This window comes from Meleagris gallopavo, chromosome 1 (assembly GCF_905368555.1).
Source record: "Meleagris gallopavo chromosome 1, MGAL_WU_HG_1.1, whole genome shotgun sequence".
NCBI classification, from domain to species: Eukaryota; Metazoa; Chordata; class Aves; order Galliformes; family Phasianidae; genus Meleagris; species Meleagris gallopavo.
Window position 1 is genome coordinate 70,914,145 of NC_139404.1, and position 18,823 is coordinate 70,932,967.

Below are 18,823 nucleotides of genomic sequence, written 5' to 3' on the forward strand. Positions count from 1 at the left end.
TCAGGTTTCTGCTCTGCTTCTGCCTGATCAGCATTTGGGTACAAGACAGAAGCAACATACAACCGTTGCATTGTGTGATCTGGCAACCTATTTCTCCAGCGCCAGCTTGAATTTACAAAGCTGAACAAACATTTGTCTGTCAGGAGGTTTCTCCACATAGAAACATCAACTTTACTGCACCAGCTTACCATCATGCTTCTAACAGCAGCCAACTTTAATGGAAAGGAGACACTTTCTCTCTTTGTAACCTGAACTTACCATATAGTGTTAGTGCTTATCACCCAACAGTCCTTAGAGCCATTTAAAGCCTTATTTGTGAGATTTATTTACTTCCTTTTTTTTTCTTTTGTAGTTTTGACTTCTAAAATAAGTTTGTGATGTTCTTAGATACTGAGACTGTATTATTCCTAACTGTATCAGCACAACAGTAACCCTACTGTAGCATTTCTTTCTTTCTGCTTGTACTGTCTTTCACCACAAAAAAAAAAAGAAAAAAACAACCTTTCAGAAAATACACAGTAGATGATTTGATATGATCTAGCCATATGCCTTCCCTGTCCTTACCACAAGCTTTAAATTTCATCCCTCTCTATTTGTGTGGTAAAGGAAAGCTGATAAAATCATTGTCACTGTACTCCTGAAATGAATTATAATATCAGCCAACCTGGTGAGCATCATGTACCACTTTGATAGCCTGAAGGTCCATTTGGCTTATGCAGAAAGCTCTGTCTGTTGCAGAGTTGAGGATGTGCTTAAAATGCAGTTGGAGCTTAACTCTAAGGCGAGCCTAAAACAAGTCAGGAGTCAGGACTCCTGTGGCTCCCAGGCTGGATGTGGCTCTGGACAGCCTGGTCTAGTGGTTGGTGGCCCTGCACGTGGCAGCAGGGTTGAAATTAAATGATCGTTACGGTCATTTTCAACCCAGAACATTCCATGATTCTATGACTCAGGAGTTCTCTCCCAACCTTTATTTTTTTCATACAAGTGAACAGTCATTAACCTTAATGATTTCTTGCTTCTGGCTACAGTTTAAACAAATCCAGATGCTCCAAAGTAGTGTCCTCTTCTCAAACAACGGGAATGATCACAGACTGTAGATCTGCAGGCACCTTCTGGGGGGCCTCTCCCTCTTTCCTCTCCACCTTGTCAACTCTGCCAGTGTAGTCTTGCCTCCTCCTTTTGTGCTGGCAGGAGCATTCACCAGATCTTCCTGCAAGCAGATTCAGCTCTCAAATAGCAGAAAGCAGGCCAGTGTTTTTTGGGGGGTTTGTTTTCTCCTGTTTGAACGAATTAAGTCAAAGCATACAGAAATCTAACAAAATAGGAGCCAGCATGAGGTAGACAGCAGGAGGAAGGGAGAAAAAAATGGAAGGGAGATGAGACTTTTTCCTCCTAGCAGCTATGGCCAACTGAAATTTACCAGTTCACAGTTTTGATACCATAAGTATAACCATGTTAGCTATCTTAACTGCACTTCAGGTGTGCTTATAGAAACCAGAATAACAGAATTAATTCTGGATATGCTCTGTCCATTAGTCTCAGTTGTGAACAGCTGTTCATGTGATGTTTGCTTCTCTGTGAACAAATGCAGTTGAAGTACATACCACCTTATAAAAAATGGGGGTTGAGCTTGGGAAAACTTTTCAGCTAGTAGAAATCACAGAACCATTTAAGTCAAATGATAATCATATGCTGGAGAAATTTTAGGCTAACCTACTCAGCAAGGAGTAGAACATCAGCTGATGTCAGAGGGAGTATGATTATTTTGGCACAATCTCTTTTTCTTAAAGCTATGTTTGTTTCCAAGTCAGTCAATAGTCAAATTTAATGCATCTTATATAATGATCTCCAGGGAAAACTGTGGATGGGTCTTGTAGAATGTTTCTGTGTTTAAGAGATGGTTTTTGTTGTTGATATGTGAAGAGAGGTAGCTCTACTTCTTTGTCATGGGCCTCACAAACAACAAAGGTCTTAGATGTAGTGTATATTTTAGGGAATATTACATTGCAGATGAGCACGATATTCTGAACAAAAAAGGTCTTTAGCATATGCATGCCTATATTGTTAGCAGTACTGTTTAGTCTAAGAGGGTGCAGATTTAAGAATTATCTCACCAATGCAATATCAAGACTGCCTGGTTGTGTGTCTGTCTTGGAAAACTGGTACCGCAGAAGTCATTTCTTAATGATTGAACAGTGTCAAAATGTTATGAACCTAAAATCAATAACGTTGAATGTATAGATCATGATGATATGGTATTTTAAGTCTGAGGAATATATGTATTGCTATCATGTAGCCATTAGGGATTATTTATATGCCGGAGTTCCTTTAGGTGTGTATTCAGAAGACTGTGCCCATAGACTTTAAGGATATTTGAAAAGAAGAATTTGTAATCCATGATTTCAGTCACACAGTGACTATTTGACTGTCATAAGGGATTCTTAACAATACTATGTCTACTCTTTTTTGTAACACTGCTGAAAGGAGTGCTATAAATGTGGGCAGTAAACAGCTTCTCAGCCAGAAGAGCTGAGAAACTGGAAAGGAGAAACTGAGTTTTATTATGCCAAGGAGGAGTGGCTGAGGCTTGGGTGCTTCTGCCTCATGGAAGAGAGTCTTAAAACTGGAGTGAGGAGGCACACTTGCTGCTATCAAAGAGATTTTGTCCCATTCCTCAAGCCCCAAAAATTCCTTGTCTCTTCTTAGTTGCTCTCTCCAGGGCTCTGCCACTGCTTTGTTTTCCTGTGTCTCCTTTTAGTCCTGGTAGCCAAGCAGCAGCCAGGATCTGGATGGTCTGGCAGCCCTCAGGTTTTCCTGCTTCTCAGCTGAGCTTAGGGCTTTACAACACATGGCTGTTACTAGCCTAAGTGCCTCTTGCACAAGTAGGGCAGTCTTTATGGAGGATGTTTTGAGAGCCAACTAACTACAACTTATATCTTCTTTGTGCATAAGTATAAAAATCCCCCTAGAAGCATTAACCACAGGAAGAAAGTTCCAGCCATTCCTCTCCATTTGAAGATATGGCTTGCTCTAATTCCTATCTAATTACATACCTCAGTCTTGCCGAAGAGTACTGCTGAGAAAATGGCAGAATGTGGAAACATCTGCTTTCAGAAGCCCTGCTGCATGGCCACAGCAGTTCACTACCTTCCCACTTTGGCTGGGTTGTTTGTTACTACATTGCCTTTAAGCCTCTCAGTCCCAGTTCTCTCTTCAACAAAATCCCTTTAGTTTCAGATTGTACAAATTTCAACCATCTGAGTTCACTTAAACAAAAAGTAAGTGTGTGTTAGGGGGAAATGATGTTTCCTTGTGCTACACAGACATACTTTTTAAGTAAGCCGTAATAAACCAAAAGGCAGGGAAATTGCAGCATGCCCGAACAATTTCGATACCAGCCCTGACTCAATTCCCTTATTGAGTCTCACACAGTTTTAAAGTTGCTGGGCCTCAGAAACATCCTTGTGCTTTCTTGCTGTAGTTCACTAGCTAACACACACCCTGTGGAGAGTCGTGCCATTTAACTGCTCATTTGGAAGCCTCCTGATAGCCAAAAGTGATTTAGGCTTCCTAGAGGCATTCACAGCATCCAGACTTTCTTCAAGCAAGTGGTTAAAACTTAGGAAACAGTATCCACAAACAACTGCTTTTCTCGGTTTCTTCATCCTTCCTGAAAATACACTTAACAGTTTTGACCTTCCTGGGGACTGCAGCTTTTGGTATTGTCTTTACTGGCCTTCTGAGGAGGCGTCTCTTATCTCAGCTGAGAAGCTCCTTTTAATTGTCAGCATTGCCTTTTCTTGCATTTTCATGAATTTCAGAGGCTGCAGTCTACTCCACTTGGTTCTGGTTTACTCTAAATTCATTACACTGGCTAAGAGATATCAAATGGTCTTTGACCCATGGTTTTTGTTGATCTACTAAAGATAGTTGTGGGTAGCTTCCTCAGCAGCACCATGCAGGGGCAGGCCACCAAAGGCAGGGTGGTGGAAGGAGGTGGAGGAACTGCTTGGCCCCTCACCACTCCACCTATAACCTGGCACGCAGCACATGGCTGTGGTGCACTCGGCAGTGAGGTGGAGCCCAAAGAAGCTGTTCCTCACTGTGGGTGGGTAGAAGCAGGACACAGGGTGGGTAGCACATGCAGCCCCTGGCCAGGCAGGAGTCATTTGCCTTAGGGTTGTTTGGGAGTGAGCTGAAGGGGAGTGCACTCCTGTCGGTAGTGGAGAGAGGGCAGGAAAGGTTAGGCACTGGGCAGGCCACAGGCAGTGGGTGTAAAGGAGTACTTCTGTATAGCTGCTTAGTGACACAGATTGCCACCAGAGAGGTAGTAGATGCCCCATACTTGGAAATATTCAAGGTCAGGCTGATCAAGGGCTCTGAGCAACCTGGTCTAGCTGTAGCTGTCCCTGTTCATTGCAGGGAAGTTGGGCTAGCTGACCTCTAAAATTCCTTTCCAACTCAAATGATTCTGTGATTCTGTGATTTACTTGCTGCACCTCAGTCAGGCAGACCCCTTCTAACTCTCCTATTTTATTTAATTTGCAATCTGTGGAGAAAGGTATTCAGGCTGTAAATAATTTATGATTAAAGAAAAAAAAAAAACCACACTGAAGTGTTCACATTAATAAAGGTCTACTGTTTGAAACCTGTATTAAGGCAAACTGGTGCAAGTACTTCACAAAGTGCTACCAAGCTACTAGTGTTACATTTTATTTCCTGTTTGCAGTGTATGCAGACATAATAGCCATTGTTGAATTGATATATGCCAGCTCCTTAAATTATTGCAATTTAGTTATATAGGTTTTTGATTGACAAGTGTAGCTTTTAGTTTGTAACTCGTAGGAGCCAAGCAGAATTTTCAAGAATTTTCAATTTTCTTACTGAAGCAAACAAAGATTTAAAGACCTAAGGTACTTTTTGGTGTGGGTTTTTTGTTGTTGCTGTTGTTTTGTTGTTTTTTTTTTTTTTGCAAATTTCATCAGCCTGCTAAATACCTCTGCAAGTCTGAGCAGCTCAGTTGGTTTTGAATATGGGATGAGGCCCTTGATTGCTTGGGACTTTCTTGTGAAGATCTCAAGATGCAAATCTGAGTTCTTCTCATTTGAGGAATGTTAATATTCAAGCTTAGCCTGAATCCATTGTAAAAATTAAGTGAAAAACAAAAAACAAATTTGCACTTGAATTCGTCCTCTTCTGAGGTAGTTACTGCAATATTCTATTGATTATGAATAATATTGCAAATTGCAAATAATGACCTGAAAGTAAAGTTTGAGGCAAATGATATCTCAGCAGAACTGTATTATTTATAAGTTAATATAATCAGATGATTTCTGCCACAGGTTGCGTATTCAACCATGTTGCATGTTCTGCCACAGGTTGCATATGACATTCAGATGTTTGTGTGGGAGTACCATCCCTCTAGTGGCACCAATGAAGGTCTCTCCTAGGACTGGCAGTAGTGACATCATCAAATCCAAATGACTGACAGTGGGACACTGACACCATATAGCACTTCTATGCTGGGGCTATGTACCAGTCAAGCACCTCAGCAACCTCGTAGCACAGTCTGAAAGCACTGCTGCAGCCACAGAGCTACATATCCTTCCTCTCCCCACAAGTTTCTAATAAATTCATGGCTTGACCAAAAGGTGTCTCTTTTTTCCCTGACTAATATATTATGTCTAATATTTACTGTGTCTACTATCTAATAAGTCTAATATCTGACTAATATAAGTGAATGTTTTCCAATTTGAAGCAGCTCCCAGCAAGACAGACCTCTGTAGAGATGAGTTGGGGTGTGACTGAGTGCACTGCAGGTTTTTAGCTCTGTTTGCACTTTGTAAGCCTCAGCAGAAGCCAGAATTATTTGTATACATCCCTGGTCAACTGACTGAAATAAGCCATGAAGCGTGCCTATGGAGAGGATTTTCATAGCTCCTAGTTTATTGGTGATCCACGTGAGTCCCCTGCTCCACCTTAATTAAGCCCCCCTGAGCTCTAGAAACTGTTCTTGGCCAAAGCACCATTCCTTCTCCCCTCAAATCCAACTCCAGTAACAGTTGTTAGCTACCCAGCTGCTGAGGTAGGTACATCTGTTTGGTGTCCGGTCAGCAGATGAGAAGTGATTTTAGTGAAGTAAACATAGAGATCTTCAGGGGAAAAAAAAATTGTAGATTTTTGAATGTAACAGTATTACAGTGCAACTCTGATCGTTTGGCAAAATATGGAGTCAGAGCCAGTAGCATTGAAGAAGGAAAAGTGGTGTTTAAAGATTTTTATTTTTCTTACTTAAGATTCCTGATCCTTTTTTTTTTTTTTCCTTATACAGCCTTTCAGTGAAAGAGTTCAGAAATGAATTGCACGTGTGTCCTGAAACTACTTATGTGGACTCTTCCTACCATATTACCCGAGCACCTCCCACATTATTAAAAGGCTCAAACCACTGCAGCAATATAATCTCCTTTCCCTCATTCCTTGTAAATGAAATCTAGAAAATAGGGTTTTTTTTCAAATGCATGCATGTCTAAGAGATTAAATATATTTATGTGAAATTAGTGGAAAGCTGATTGTGATTGCTTGTTCCCAGTGCTGTACAAGCTGTTAGAAGCAACAGCATTCAACATTACAGCATTTAGTTTTAGCCAACCACCTTCTTTGTATTTGCAGCCTTGATGTAGGTGCCTGGGCCAAGTATGCAAGCTGGGGCGAGAGGAAAGTTTCTATGTATCTCTGCACAGAGAAAGGGCCAGTCTAGGCTGATCATCAGGGAATGAGTGGGAAAGAATCATTTCTCAGATCCAGTCCTGGTCCTAGCTAGCAGTACTTCTTTCCAGTCAAAAATCCTCAATGTCTTCTTCCTTTCCTGTGCCTTCTTTAGAGACAATACAGGTTTCAGAAATAACAGTTTGAAAGTGGGAAATGCCATCAATAATGTTAATATATCTAACCACTTCAGGTACACTCATTGAATGTATTATTCATATGCCTTTTCAAAAAGCATTTTACATTCTCAGACTGAACATATCATCATATCCCCATTGTGAAACATACCAAACCAAGATGGACAGGAATAGGTAGGCTGGCAAGAATCTATTTTAGTACCTGGAATCTAGATGTTTTTGGTTACCAGTCCTCTAACTATTGCAACAAGCCATGTCTATGATATTTTGTCTCGGATTTTACTTTCAAAGTGAAATACAAATGCATCACCAGCTGAGTGATCTGGCCAGTTCATCTATAAAAACCCTGTTGTTTCTGACAGCAGCAGAACCTCTTACTCTGTGCAATTTGCTTTCTGTATTTCATAGTTACTTCTGCACACGCACGTTGCAAGCAGGAAGTAGGAGCAGCTCAGCTCTTGTCTTCCCCTGTCTCAAGAGACTGCCATGAAACTGAAAAACACTAAACTATAACCTAAGTATCTGTTAGACCTTTAATTAGCGACCTAAAGAGTGTTTGCCAAGAGGAAATTTGAATTCAGTTATCCAAATAGAAAGTATTTAACCTCTCAATAGCACTCAAGTAATTATAATGCTTGTGTTGTTTTTTTTCAGGAACTGTAAAAAACGAAAATCAAATTGAAAAATGATAGGAGGCATCATTTTTATGTGACATGGAACAATGAAATTCTCTGTTTGAAAGGAAAGCTGCAGCATTGCCCATGCCTCAGACCCCTGTAGCTGACACAGAAAGGAGCAGCCTCAAGCAGGGAAAGCAGGTTGCAGATTGTTGATTTTCCCACTGAAACAGCCTGAAACAGCATCAGGGCCAACTGTGGTGGTTTTATGTGCGTCACTACAATAGCAAACACCCAGCAAAGATCAGCAGGTCATTTTGCACAGATTATAATGTGATAAAGATGCTCAGTCAGTGGCAGGAGGACTAGGATGCATCAGAAGAAGCTATATACTCCAATACATTTTGCAGATATTAGTCAATACCAATCAAGCTATCTGCATTTCAGATTGCAGCAGCTGTTTCAGCCCTAACCCTCACTGTTCTTTCACTAGATATCCACTCAGAATTTCCCAGAATTAATCCCAAGAAAAAAACAATATTTTCTTTCTTCTATTTTCACAGACTGTAGGTTGCTTTGGGATTATGTTTATCAGCTGCTTTCTGACAGCCGGTACGAAAATTTCATCCGATGGGAAGATAAAGAATCCAAAATTTTTCGGATAGTGGATCCCAATGGGCTGGCCCGGCTGTGGGGAAACCACAAGGTAAGGGAGCAATGTATTTTTCCTCCTATGGTACAGCAGCTTTTATAACATCAGAGGATTCACTTATAAACAAGGGAAAAGGAAGGAAGCATGTGCATATAAACCACTCCTGGAAGGTTATAATCTTTCATTGTACTTACGTTAGAAGTATAAAGCATCCAGCCTGAAGCACTAAAACTTACCCTTCACATGAAGAACCTGTTGTTTTGGTTCAAAGGCATTCAGTTATAAATGCATTTAATTATAAAATTATGACGAATGCATGAATTAACGGTCCTTCTCTCTCAAAGCATCTCTTTTCTTCCTGAAACCTGATGCTAAGGATGTTCTGGTTAAGATGTGATCTGCAAGGAGCTGTGTACAACACCTCAGCAGGAGCTTCCTTTCTATGTTTCTTTTTGCTCAGATTTCACAAAAAGAAAGGCTTCTGTCTTGTGATTGACAACAAATGCTGTAGGATTATGCATTTCTTTGTAAGAGGTTGATTCTGCTTTGTTCACTGGAAAAGAGTTACTGATATTTGCAGTTTGGAGCTGAGTAAGTACAGATATATCTGTATGAATACAGATACACGCTCATACCTTTATGAATGTACGCATACGATTACAGTCATATATGTACAGTCAGCACAGGCGTATAAAAGAGGAACTGCTTGACCAATGTGATCAACGAGGGATTAATGAACTATGATGAAATGACTAGCTCAGTGGAGGCAGGGAGAAAGTACATATTGGTTATCTTAACTTTAGAAAGGCTCTTGAGACCATCCTTTCTATAATATCCTCAGACAAACAAATGAAGTATAGACTAGAAAAGACAACAGGAAAGTAAATTAAAACTGACTGAACTGCTTGTCTGAAAGGGTTGTGATCAACAGCACAAAATCCAGTTATTAGTGGTATTATGCAGAGGATTGATTCTGGAGCCAATACTGCTTAACATTTTCATTGATGACATGGATGATGGGACAGAATGCGCCCTCAGCAAGTTTTCAGTTGATACTTCAAAAAAAAAACCAGCAGCTGAGAAGAGTGGTTGATATCCCCACAGAGTTGTGCTGCTGTGCATGACCTGCACATAGTGAAGGGTTAATGAGAATCTCATGAAACCTAACAAGAGGAAATGCAGAGTTTCACATCTGGGGAGGAATGACCCTACATTTGGAATGTTTTTGCCAGGAAGGTGGTTAGATGCTGGAACAGGTTGCTCAGGTAGACTGGAGTCTCCATTCTTGGAGTTTCTTGGACGTGTTCAAAGCCAGAATAGACACTAGTCCAAAGACCAGCTCTGGTTGTCCCCTCTTTGAGTGGCTGGACTAGATGATCTTCAGAGATGCGTTCCAACACCAACCATTCTGTGATTCTGTATACGAGTGTACGTAATCTAAAATGTTGATAAGGTCAAGATTTTCTCTTGTGACGTGATTTACATCTCTCTTAGAGGTTTTGGGCTGTGGTACTGGAAATGAAGAGTTCTACCTTCATGCCAATAATCAAGTCTTGCCATCAGGTTTTGTTTTAAATTCTAAAATTCTAAAATTGAAGCCACTTAAATTACTAGTCACTTGGGACGTAGTAGCTTTTAGTGTTCAAAAATGGGAAAAGCACATACAGAATTTCAGGGGTCTTCCCAATGATCACAGTCTAGATTTTGCAGAGAAATCAATTCTTTATGTTTAATTACTACAGGAACTCTTAATAAGGCTTTCCTTAGCAGAGCAGCTGAGGTTAGGGCAGGACCTAAGGGCCGTTTTAGACAGGCAGTTCAGACTCATTTAATAAATCTAGCTGAACACCACAGGTGATCTTGGACCAACACTGCTGTGCCAAGCCAGACTCTTACATGAAGGCTCACAGACTAAAAGCATGCTTCTGCTAGTTTGGCTTGTTTTGCCTACGGCAGGGCAGCTGCTCTATACTCATGCAAACATGGCTTTGACAGTATGGTGCCCTCTCAACTGGGAGTTTCTTCGCCAGTGTGGTAACTAGTGCTCTTTGTACCAAAAAAAATGCTCTTCATGCAGATGTAGCCAGGCAGGTACGATGGCAGCTGCCCACTTACAGCTCTGCCTGTGCCTGTTCCCTGCTGCCTTGGGCAGAGCCGTACCTCAGTCGCCCTGCAGTGCTCTGGCTGTGGGGTCAACAGTTTCCAAAATGAAGGGGAAGCTCTGCCACAGTGGCAGATGTACAACCTAATGTACTTCTTGATTTATACCCCTGTAAGGAGAGGACAAACAGGCTCTCAATCTCCACTCTGTACTCTGTAAGCATTAACTAGTTAATGGAGGGGATTCCCAGAGGAACAACGCTCTTAGCAAGGATTGCTGACAAATGCAGTCTATTAGCCACTGTTCTTACATTTTACAAAAGGTGGTTTCATTAAGAACAGGCCTGTCACGTATCCATTTAGAGTGAGCATCTCCACCTAGAGTCTCTTGTAGTTGATGAAGCCTTTTGTTCATGCAATCCAAGAAAGTGTAGAAAAACGTCACTTGGAATTTTTGGTAGACTTTCTCACTTAAATTGCCTTGTATGAAAAGAGATCTAGAAATTTCTCCTGATGAGGGCTGGAGGCGCAGAATGGGCCTGCAAACAGCAGAAAATGAAACATGTGATTTCTTGAACTGACCTGGTTATTTTAGCTAGCTTGTAATAGTTCTGCAATTCACTGGGGGGCTTAGGAAGGTTTTAATGAGTCATCTCACCACGTTTTCCCCTTTTCTTTTGAAAAATACAGAACAGAACAAATATGACTTATGAGAAAATGTCCAGAGCCCTACGCCATTACTACAAACTAAATATTATCCGGAAGGAGCCAGGACAAAGGCTTTTGTTCAGGTAATCTTTGTTGTTATCTTTGCTGTTCCTTTTGAAAGACAATCAGATTTTGAAGGTGGAAGATGGAATTGTGTGTATGATATTTCACTACCACAGTCAGAACATCATTGACAATGGGCACAGATTTGTAAAAGTTGTTTAGACCAGTGCTTCCCAGCTTTCAAGGTAACTGCACCAATTTAGGAAAATACAGGCATTTTTCAGTTATCAGTGGAGTCAATAGAAGTGTCTTTCACTCACTTTAAGCAGGCCCTGCTATTTTTTAAGACTTTAGCTATATGATTTGTGATCTCATCAAAACCCCTGGAAAGTCCAGTCCACATTCAACTTCTCAGATACAGCTGCTGTCAAATGCTAAGTAGGGATCTGGCATTTCCTCAGGAGCATCAACATCGCAGAAGGGACGTGCCGACGAACACATCTTAGTAGAGGTGCCTTCAAAGACGAGAGGGACCTGAAAGAGCTGTTCATAAAGCCTGAAGCATCAAATTTGATGATATGACCAAGAATGTAAGGAAGTAGGTCCCTAAACTACACAAAGCAGGGAGTTACTGTATGAACTTGGGTACAACTGGCAGAACAACTGAGTGTAAGCACTCCATTTCTCTGCAGGAAAGACAATGGAATCTAGTGTAATCCTGACCCACAGAACACTGAACTCAGCCCAACGACTGCTTTGGATTCAGTCTGAATTGCTTGTCTGGATCCAGTAATGTTCATGGAGATTCTATCATTAGAAAGGCAGTCTTGGAGTTTTTTTTTAAGAAAAGAAACTAACAAAATTGCATTGGCTATGTATAGCTGAAGAGGTTTCTGTGGAATGTCTTATTGATATTCATTTTAGAAAGAGAATTAAAAAAAAAAGCAAGTGAGGAGATTGCAAGCAAAATCAACTGTGTTATTTTAATTCTTTTTGGCAAAAAGTTGGAGTTGCTCCCTAAGGAGTGGTACCAAAGGAGCCTGGATTGGTGTGGCCTTCTGTGAAGATTACACTTCCTGGGGGAATTCTGTGATGCTGAATAATGCATGTACTTATCTTGGAAACTTTTCTTTGGTGGGAGCACAAATAAAGCAGGAGTCCAACTCTCCTTGACCAGGCTGCCTATTTTCTCTAAATTGTAGAAACTTATTACCTTTGGAGACCTCAGTTCCTCTGTCAGATTTGCCCAAAACTGACCAATGGATTCAAAGGTCACGGAGCAGCAAAAAACATGAGCATATAAACTTCATTTCCTTTGGAAACTGGAGGGGGAAACAAAACAAAGCATTTTTTGCACAATTCCCAATAAAAACTTACTGATGTTGTTTTCTTAGACCAATTTATATCTGTAGAGAAAAAGAAGAACAGCTGCAGAAAATCAAGCCATTAATGTGCCTTTCTTGGCTATTTCTCATAAAAGAAAGAATAGGAAATGTGACTTTTTAAGAAACATGCAGGCAGTTGTCTCGTGCAGATATCTATAGAGAGCTTTATGTAAAATGGAGTGAAGGAAAGTTTCCTAGTAGTTTGGCTGAATACCTTCTGCAACTGAAGAGGTTATAGATACTATAGATACCATTTCTTCATTAGCATGAAGCTCTGGGCTGCTTGTTGTTTATTTTTTTAATTTATTCAGATGCTGTAATAAACATCCATACTTGGCATTCCTCACTGTGAATTAATACACAGACTAGAAGGAATACTCAGAGTTCTACTGTACAGTTCTTATCAGCCCATCTCCCAAATGGTTTAGGAAACAGAACAAGCAGAAGATAGGGAAGACAGTGAGATTGTTCTCTCTTTTGGTTTCATCCTCATGTAAGATAATTGGACAAGCACAGGGTTTAAATCGGGGCACAGTCTGGCCTGTAGGCTTTGATGAGCTTTTACTGGATAGCCACGGACTGATTCACCACTTCTGTATGCTAGTTTTTCAGTGCCATAACACCATTTATATCAGCAGAGTTCTTCCAGCATATAAATGGGAGTGACACAGCAGTGAGTCATAGACAGTTTCTTTTTCCTAAATGCATATGTGCATATGATTTCCAAAATTAGAAGAGGTGGCAAGAGGTTAGTTCCAGGCTGTGCTGTGTGTTTGCTAAGAGGCTCTGGATTTTTCAGACTGAAAGCCTGAAGCTTCATAACCTCAAAAGCAGAAGGGGGAGGCAAGTCTTAACCCATGAGCTTCAGCACTGATTGATAGTAACAAGGTTCATATCAGTTTGTTTTGTTTTCACTGGAGCCAGGATATCAAGGGTCTCATCAGCCTGAAATAAAATCAACTTCTCTGATTAACACATTTTGTACTGCTGAATGTTAGACAGTACCTCATTAATGAAAAAAACACAACATTTTGTAACACTTCCAGTATAAACATGTCTCATTCTAATTTTTCGAGAAGTACTTACGAATTAGGAAAGTGATTTGTGTTTAGACTATGATTTTATCCTTCCTGTGCCATTCTCTTCCCATGCTGTTAAATCCAGAAAGAAAAAGCAGAGATCTTCCTTGCTGCCTCTTTGCAGTGGTACACAAAAGCACCCTGGCAAAGATCAAGACTGCAGACCTGACCTGCAGGCTGGTGAATATCCTTCCCCATTTCCTATATTGCCATGCCTCCCTAGAGGCAGTTTCTGTTTCTAGCCCTTTGCAGACTTCACTGCAGCAAGGCATCAGTACTGGGAGCTGTGGCATTCAATTACAGAGGACACTGCGATTTTACAATTTCACTTGCCTCTAACCACACAGGAGAAGACTGTCTTTGCGCGCAGTTCCCTTTTCTCAGTTAAAGTTTAGCCTAAAAGATTTTTCTCTTGAGGCTTTTTCCATTTCCCAGAGCTTGTTCTGACTCGATCCTTGAACCTTTCCAGCCCTGCTTCAGATTTTCATATTCCCCTTCACTCACCTACATGCAAGCCAGCACAAACTAGTAGTCTTTTGCCTCTACGTCTTGCAGGTGCTTTTGCTTTGAAATGTGTTGGCAATAAAGACCATTCACATGTCTTTCACCAGACTGCATAAGTGAGTGGACATGTGGCATACCGTCATCTTACATGGCAACAGCAAACAGTATGAGCAAGAAGTAAACATCATGCCTTGGAAAAGACTGTGGGATTTGGTTAAAATTTGGACCTTCAAAAAAGGGGAGCAGGAGGAAATGCTTGTGATTTTTTTTTTTTAATTCTTCTCCATGTATGGAGGAGGAAAGAAGCCAGTGGGCTATGGAGAAACTGGGAAATAGCAAGTGATATCAGAGGATATAGAAAAGATATTTCTGGGGAGCTGTAGAGCTCAGAGACCTCAGCATCCTTATGAAGAGAAGGGCTGAGAGCACTGGAAAATCACTCTTGTTTCTGTGCTTTTCAGGTTCATGAAAACCCCAGATGAGATTATGAGTGGCCGAACAGACCGCCTTGAGCACCTTGAATCCCAGGCACTGGATGAACAAATATACCAAGAAGATGAGTGCTGAAGGGAATTGGTGCACCACCTCTGTGGGTCTATGTGAGAAACATCTGCTCGGATGGCTGGCACGGTTTGGGAGGGGAAGCAACCCTACAGAAGCAGTAGTGGGGGTCTCCGCTTAGCTTGAAGACCATGCAGGACCTGAAGCACCTTAACAAAACAAACTAACAGGCAGAAGTGGTGCTGGCAGAAAAGTAAATGGGAGAAAGCCTGGACTTACGCACTACTTCACTGTTCCTACAAAGCCTCCCTCAAGTTCTTTCTTTCTTTTTCGTTTAAGTTTTTGTTTTTTGTTTCTTTGGGTTTTTGTTGTTGTTGTTGTTTTTTGTTTTTTGTTTTTGTTTTTTTCCCCTAATAAACATGTAGTTTGACTTCCCTTTTCTCACATAGGGCAAAACGTGAGATTATGCTTTTTTTCCTTTGGAAGGCTTTCCTTTGGGAACAGAGTGTTCTTACTTCCAAGTCTCATGAGATAACACCACATGAAACAACAGTGACACAGAAGGGATTTGCTCAAGGGTTCCAGTTTGCTTGGATCAATTTCTGTGTGCTGTGTTTGGTAAACGTGCTGAAGCTACCAAAAGAATTTGCCACACATATCTGTCAAGCGAAGAGGAGTCACCCTTCATGTGCAGGCTGGGATAGCATCCCAACATAGCTTGGGCTCATGAATCCTTAAGTGGCTATTAACTTCGGGCATATGGACCAAAACCAATCACCTAAGTGCTCCAGGGAGGAGAGAAATAAATGTGGCAAACCTCTGCAATAGACCGATGTTGACATTTTCCCTCCCTCTAGCAAACGGGTGATAGAATGGAGTGGGGGGGAGAGGGACAGGGGCAAGTATAAATATATATGTATATATGTAAACCCCACAACATATGCACAATGCAGAATTTTAGCTCAAAGGCTTTGATAAAAAAGCAAAGGGTAAAATATCTGAAATCACAGAAGGAAGGTTTTGTTCTTACGTGTGATAGCAATTGTGGGGTGGAGGGTGAAGGACTTTCCATCTTAAGGAGAATGCAGAGAGACCCATCACATGGTTTGTACTGCTCAGAAATCACTCCAGGGTCATTTTGTGCTCCTGGAGAGATAGATGATTCACCAATATAAAAACCAATGGTAGAGAACTAGAAACCAAATAGCTATAGTGATGCCTTGGAATTGATTTTGTCTTTGTTTTGGAGTTGATTTTCTCCCTGCCTCCCAACCCTTCCCCACCTCATGGCTTTCCCATCTAGGAATCTTGTCTCAGCTTGCCTGTTCTTAATGTGATTTAAAAGACCAGAAAAAAAGAAATCCCAGGTCTATGTTGTTTTCTTGGTTTTGTTTTTGTTCTTTGCAAGGTGCCCTATTTTTTACACATTCTATTTGGTTTGCAGCATGAGGGTGCTTTGCAGGAGGCAAGAGCCATGCCTATTTTGGTTACTCAGGCTGAGAAGCTCAGTAGTCCTTAATGCTCAGTACTGGAGGAACTACTGGCCCTTTGCATTTCACACTGCTTGGTCTGCCATGACAGGAAAGTCTGTGGTGTCCAGTTATCCAATGATCCATCAACAGTGATCCACGTAGAGGAAAGAATGCAACAGCAGAAATGATACTTGCAAAGAGTGAAGATGTACAGAGAAACTGTGCAGGAATCACATGATTACTGGAGAAAAACAAGTCCACACTAGTCCATTAAAAACAGAAAGCTTCTTTTATGGGAAAATGCATACTAGAAATAGGAAAAAAAAAAAAAAAAAAAGGATTAATCTAATCAACTTCAACAAAAAAATAAGGTACATTCCTATGATAGCGCTTCTATTAGCTGTAAACCAGCACTGCATTTGATCTTAGCACATATTTAACAAGAGGGTTATTCTACGCAGAAAAAAATAGCACTTGGCAATGAACAGTGGCCTGTATGTTTAAACAAAGATAGTCCAGTCTCACAAAAGACGTTATTGAGTCACAACTGCAGGAGGAAAGGCTTTGTTAAGGGTAAAGATAGGCATCATACAACAAGAATTTTTGCAAAGCCATTGTCTGATGAGGAGCAACAGGGTGTACATCTCTCCCTGAGCTCTTCCCAGGCATATATTTTTATTATAGTATGTTAGAAGTCTGAGCACACAAAGTGCTTGACTTCTGCCTCAGAAGAAAAGGCACATGAACGTGCATCAGAAAGGTGAGCAGATGATCCATCACTGCCACAGCTCTGAAATATTTAGAGCTCATGAGATGGAGGCACAGGGAGAAGTCCCCTGCTCACAGGCCTGAAACCAGAGGGGCCACGATCATTCCAACTCAAAACGTAGGGGCCGCAATGATACTGACCCAAGGGTTGCAGCTGTGCCTTGGAAACTGGGTATACGTCCTCCAACTGAACCTGGAGCACAGAGAGCATTGGAATACATCTTCCTGGAGAGGTCAAAGGAATAACTCAGAGAAGATGGTGAGTGACAGATGAAGTGAGTGTCAGTGTAAAGGAAGTCTCTCGATAGTTTCTTCTGTTTCTTAGGATGTACAGCAGTAGAAAAAAAAAAAAGCACAGTTGATATCCTTTACTTCTCTGGCTGTGATGACTGCATGCACTGCATCATTTCCCTGCTCCAACTGCTGTTATGATGGGGAAGAAAGACAGTAGGTACCTTCTATTTGAAGCATTTTGCTTTGCTGAGCCACCAGATTTTGTTATGGTCAAGGTGCACAATGGGGAAGTAGAGACAGTCCACCAGCATAAGCCCATGCACTTGCCAGGTAAGCTAGCAATTAGTTTGTCTTCCGCACTGGTAAGGCAGGAGAAAGCAAGGAATCCTAAAATCCCATGTGTTGTCCCAGTGGGAAAATTTGTAGAGGGAATTTAATACAGAGAATGTTCACCTTTACCAAAAATACAATCGTTTTCACTTGCAGAATCAAGTCAAAGGGAAAAAAAAAAGTTGGAACTACCTGCTCGTGTGTAAAGACATCTCAGGACAACTACTACTCCCTCCCAGTCATAAAATTCTCCCAAGTCTCAGACCAGCCAGAAAGAAAATTCCCTTCAAACATGGAGCAGGCTTTTCCCATGGACCCTGCCTAGCCTCCAGCCAGTCTGCGTGCTGCAGGCTGTAGCATAGATGACATACTGCTGGGTCTTGGGACATTGTGTGGAGACCTGCGAGACATGAACTGTTCCTAGCGTCTTGTAAGCAAGGTTATCAGCAGTGGCTAAAAACTATAGAAACAGGCTACAACAGCTGCAGTAAGCAGATTCCCCTCTACCTCACCTCCAAATGGCAGATCAGAGGAGTGCAAACTGCATTCATGTTCAGAGCTACAGAAACACTTGTTGAATGTGCAGGCTACCACAGGCAACACTGTCTTTTCACCAGCCCTGAAAATCACCTCCCCTCCCCACTTTCTGATTTCCCAGCACAGAAATTGCTAGCAGCATGGCAACCAAGCTTCCTATCTTTTCTTCCAGCAAGTGGGAAAAGAAATACCCAGCAAAGCTCAAGAAATACTCAGCAAAGGATCTCCACGCTGCAGTTAAGTGGGACCATCATTGCCTTGAGTGTGCTGCAAGGCTGCACGACCTGCAAGCAGCCAAGTAGGATGTGCTGCAGCTCCACGGCTAAATATTTTCTTGAGTTTCATGATTGATGTTGGACGTTTTTTGATGGCCTCTCCATCCAAAGAACACTACCGGTGACCTTCTTGCCCAGACTGCAAATCCACAAATCCATGTGTGCATTCTCCAGATCTCTGTCAAACTGCAACCCTGTGCAAATCCAGAATGCATCAGTTTGTGGGTTTTTTGGGTTCTGTTTTTTTGTTTGTTTGTTTGTTTTTGTTTTTGTTTTTTTTCCCCAATAAAATTCTAGTCTTTCATCGATGGTGATTTTTTTTTGTTTTTTTTTTTAAGGTGTGGGTTTAAGGGACTGAATCGAATGTAACAAAACAAAAACAAAAAGCCTAATCTCAGGGCCAGTGAGTTGCAAATAATTTTTAAAATGCCTGTAATTACATCATCTCAATAAAAAATTTAATATAAAAATGGGAATAACAAATTTTGTTGGTGCAATCATTGCTAAAAAAGATCCTTTCTTTTTAAGAACTCTGGTAGCTGAGTAGGTACAGTACACAGCAGCTGGTTTCAGTCAGGAAAAGTAACCTGCGGGCTTTCCATGCCCAAACGTGTATGAGTGAAGCCTGCATCTTCCCTGGGAAGCTTTGTTTGGAAGAGTTAATGCTGTCCCTTGAAGTATTTACTTTGCCTTCACCCTTAGCAATCAGCAGAGTACTGCATGAGTGCCAAGATGGAAGCATCTGCTTCTCTCCCC

The 18,823-nt window shown here is 41.3% G+C and overlaps 1 protein-coding gene across 8 annotated transcripts in view; it reads left to right on the top strand.

Moving 5' to 3' along the window:
• The window catches only part of ETV6 (ETS variant transcription factor 6), a 129,334-nt gene extending 110,963 nt beyond the window's left edge, over window positions 1-18,371 (top strand). For all 8 annotated transcript variants that reach the window (XM_085233415.1, XM_010716090.4, XM_085233436.1 and 5 more), the window contains 3 exons: window positions 8,083-8,225; window positions 10,962-11,062; window positions 14,412-18,371. In XM_085233415.1, coding sequence (XP_085089541.1) covers window positions 8,083-8,225; window positions 10,962-11,062; window positions 14,412-14,517 — 350 coding nt within the window. In that variant the 3' untranslated portion in view covers window positions 14,518-18,371. The remainder of the gene's footprint in view (window positions 1-8,082; window positions 8,226-10,961; window positions 11,063-14,411) is intronic.
• The last annotated feature ends 452 nt before the right edge of the window (window positions 18,372-18,823 follow it).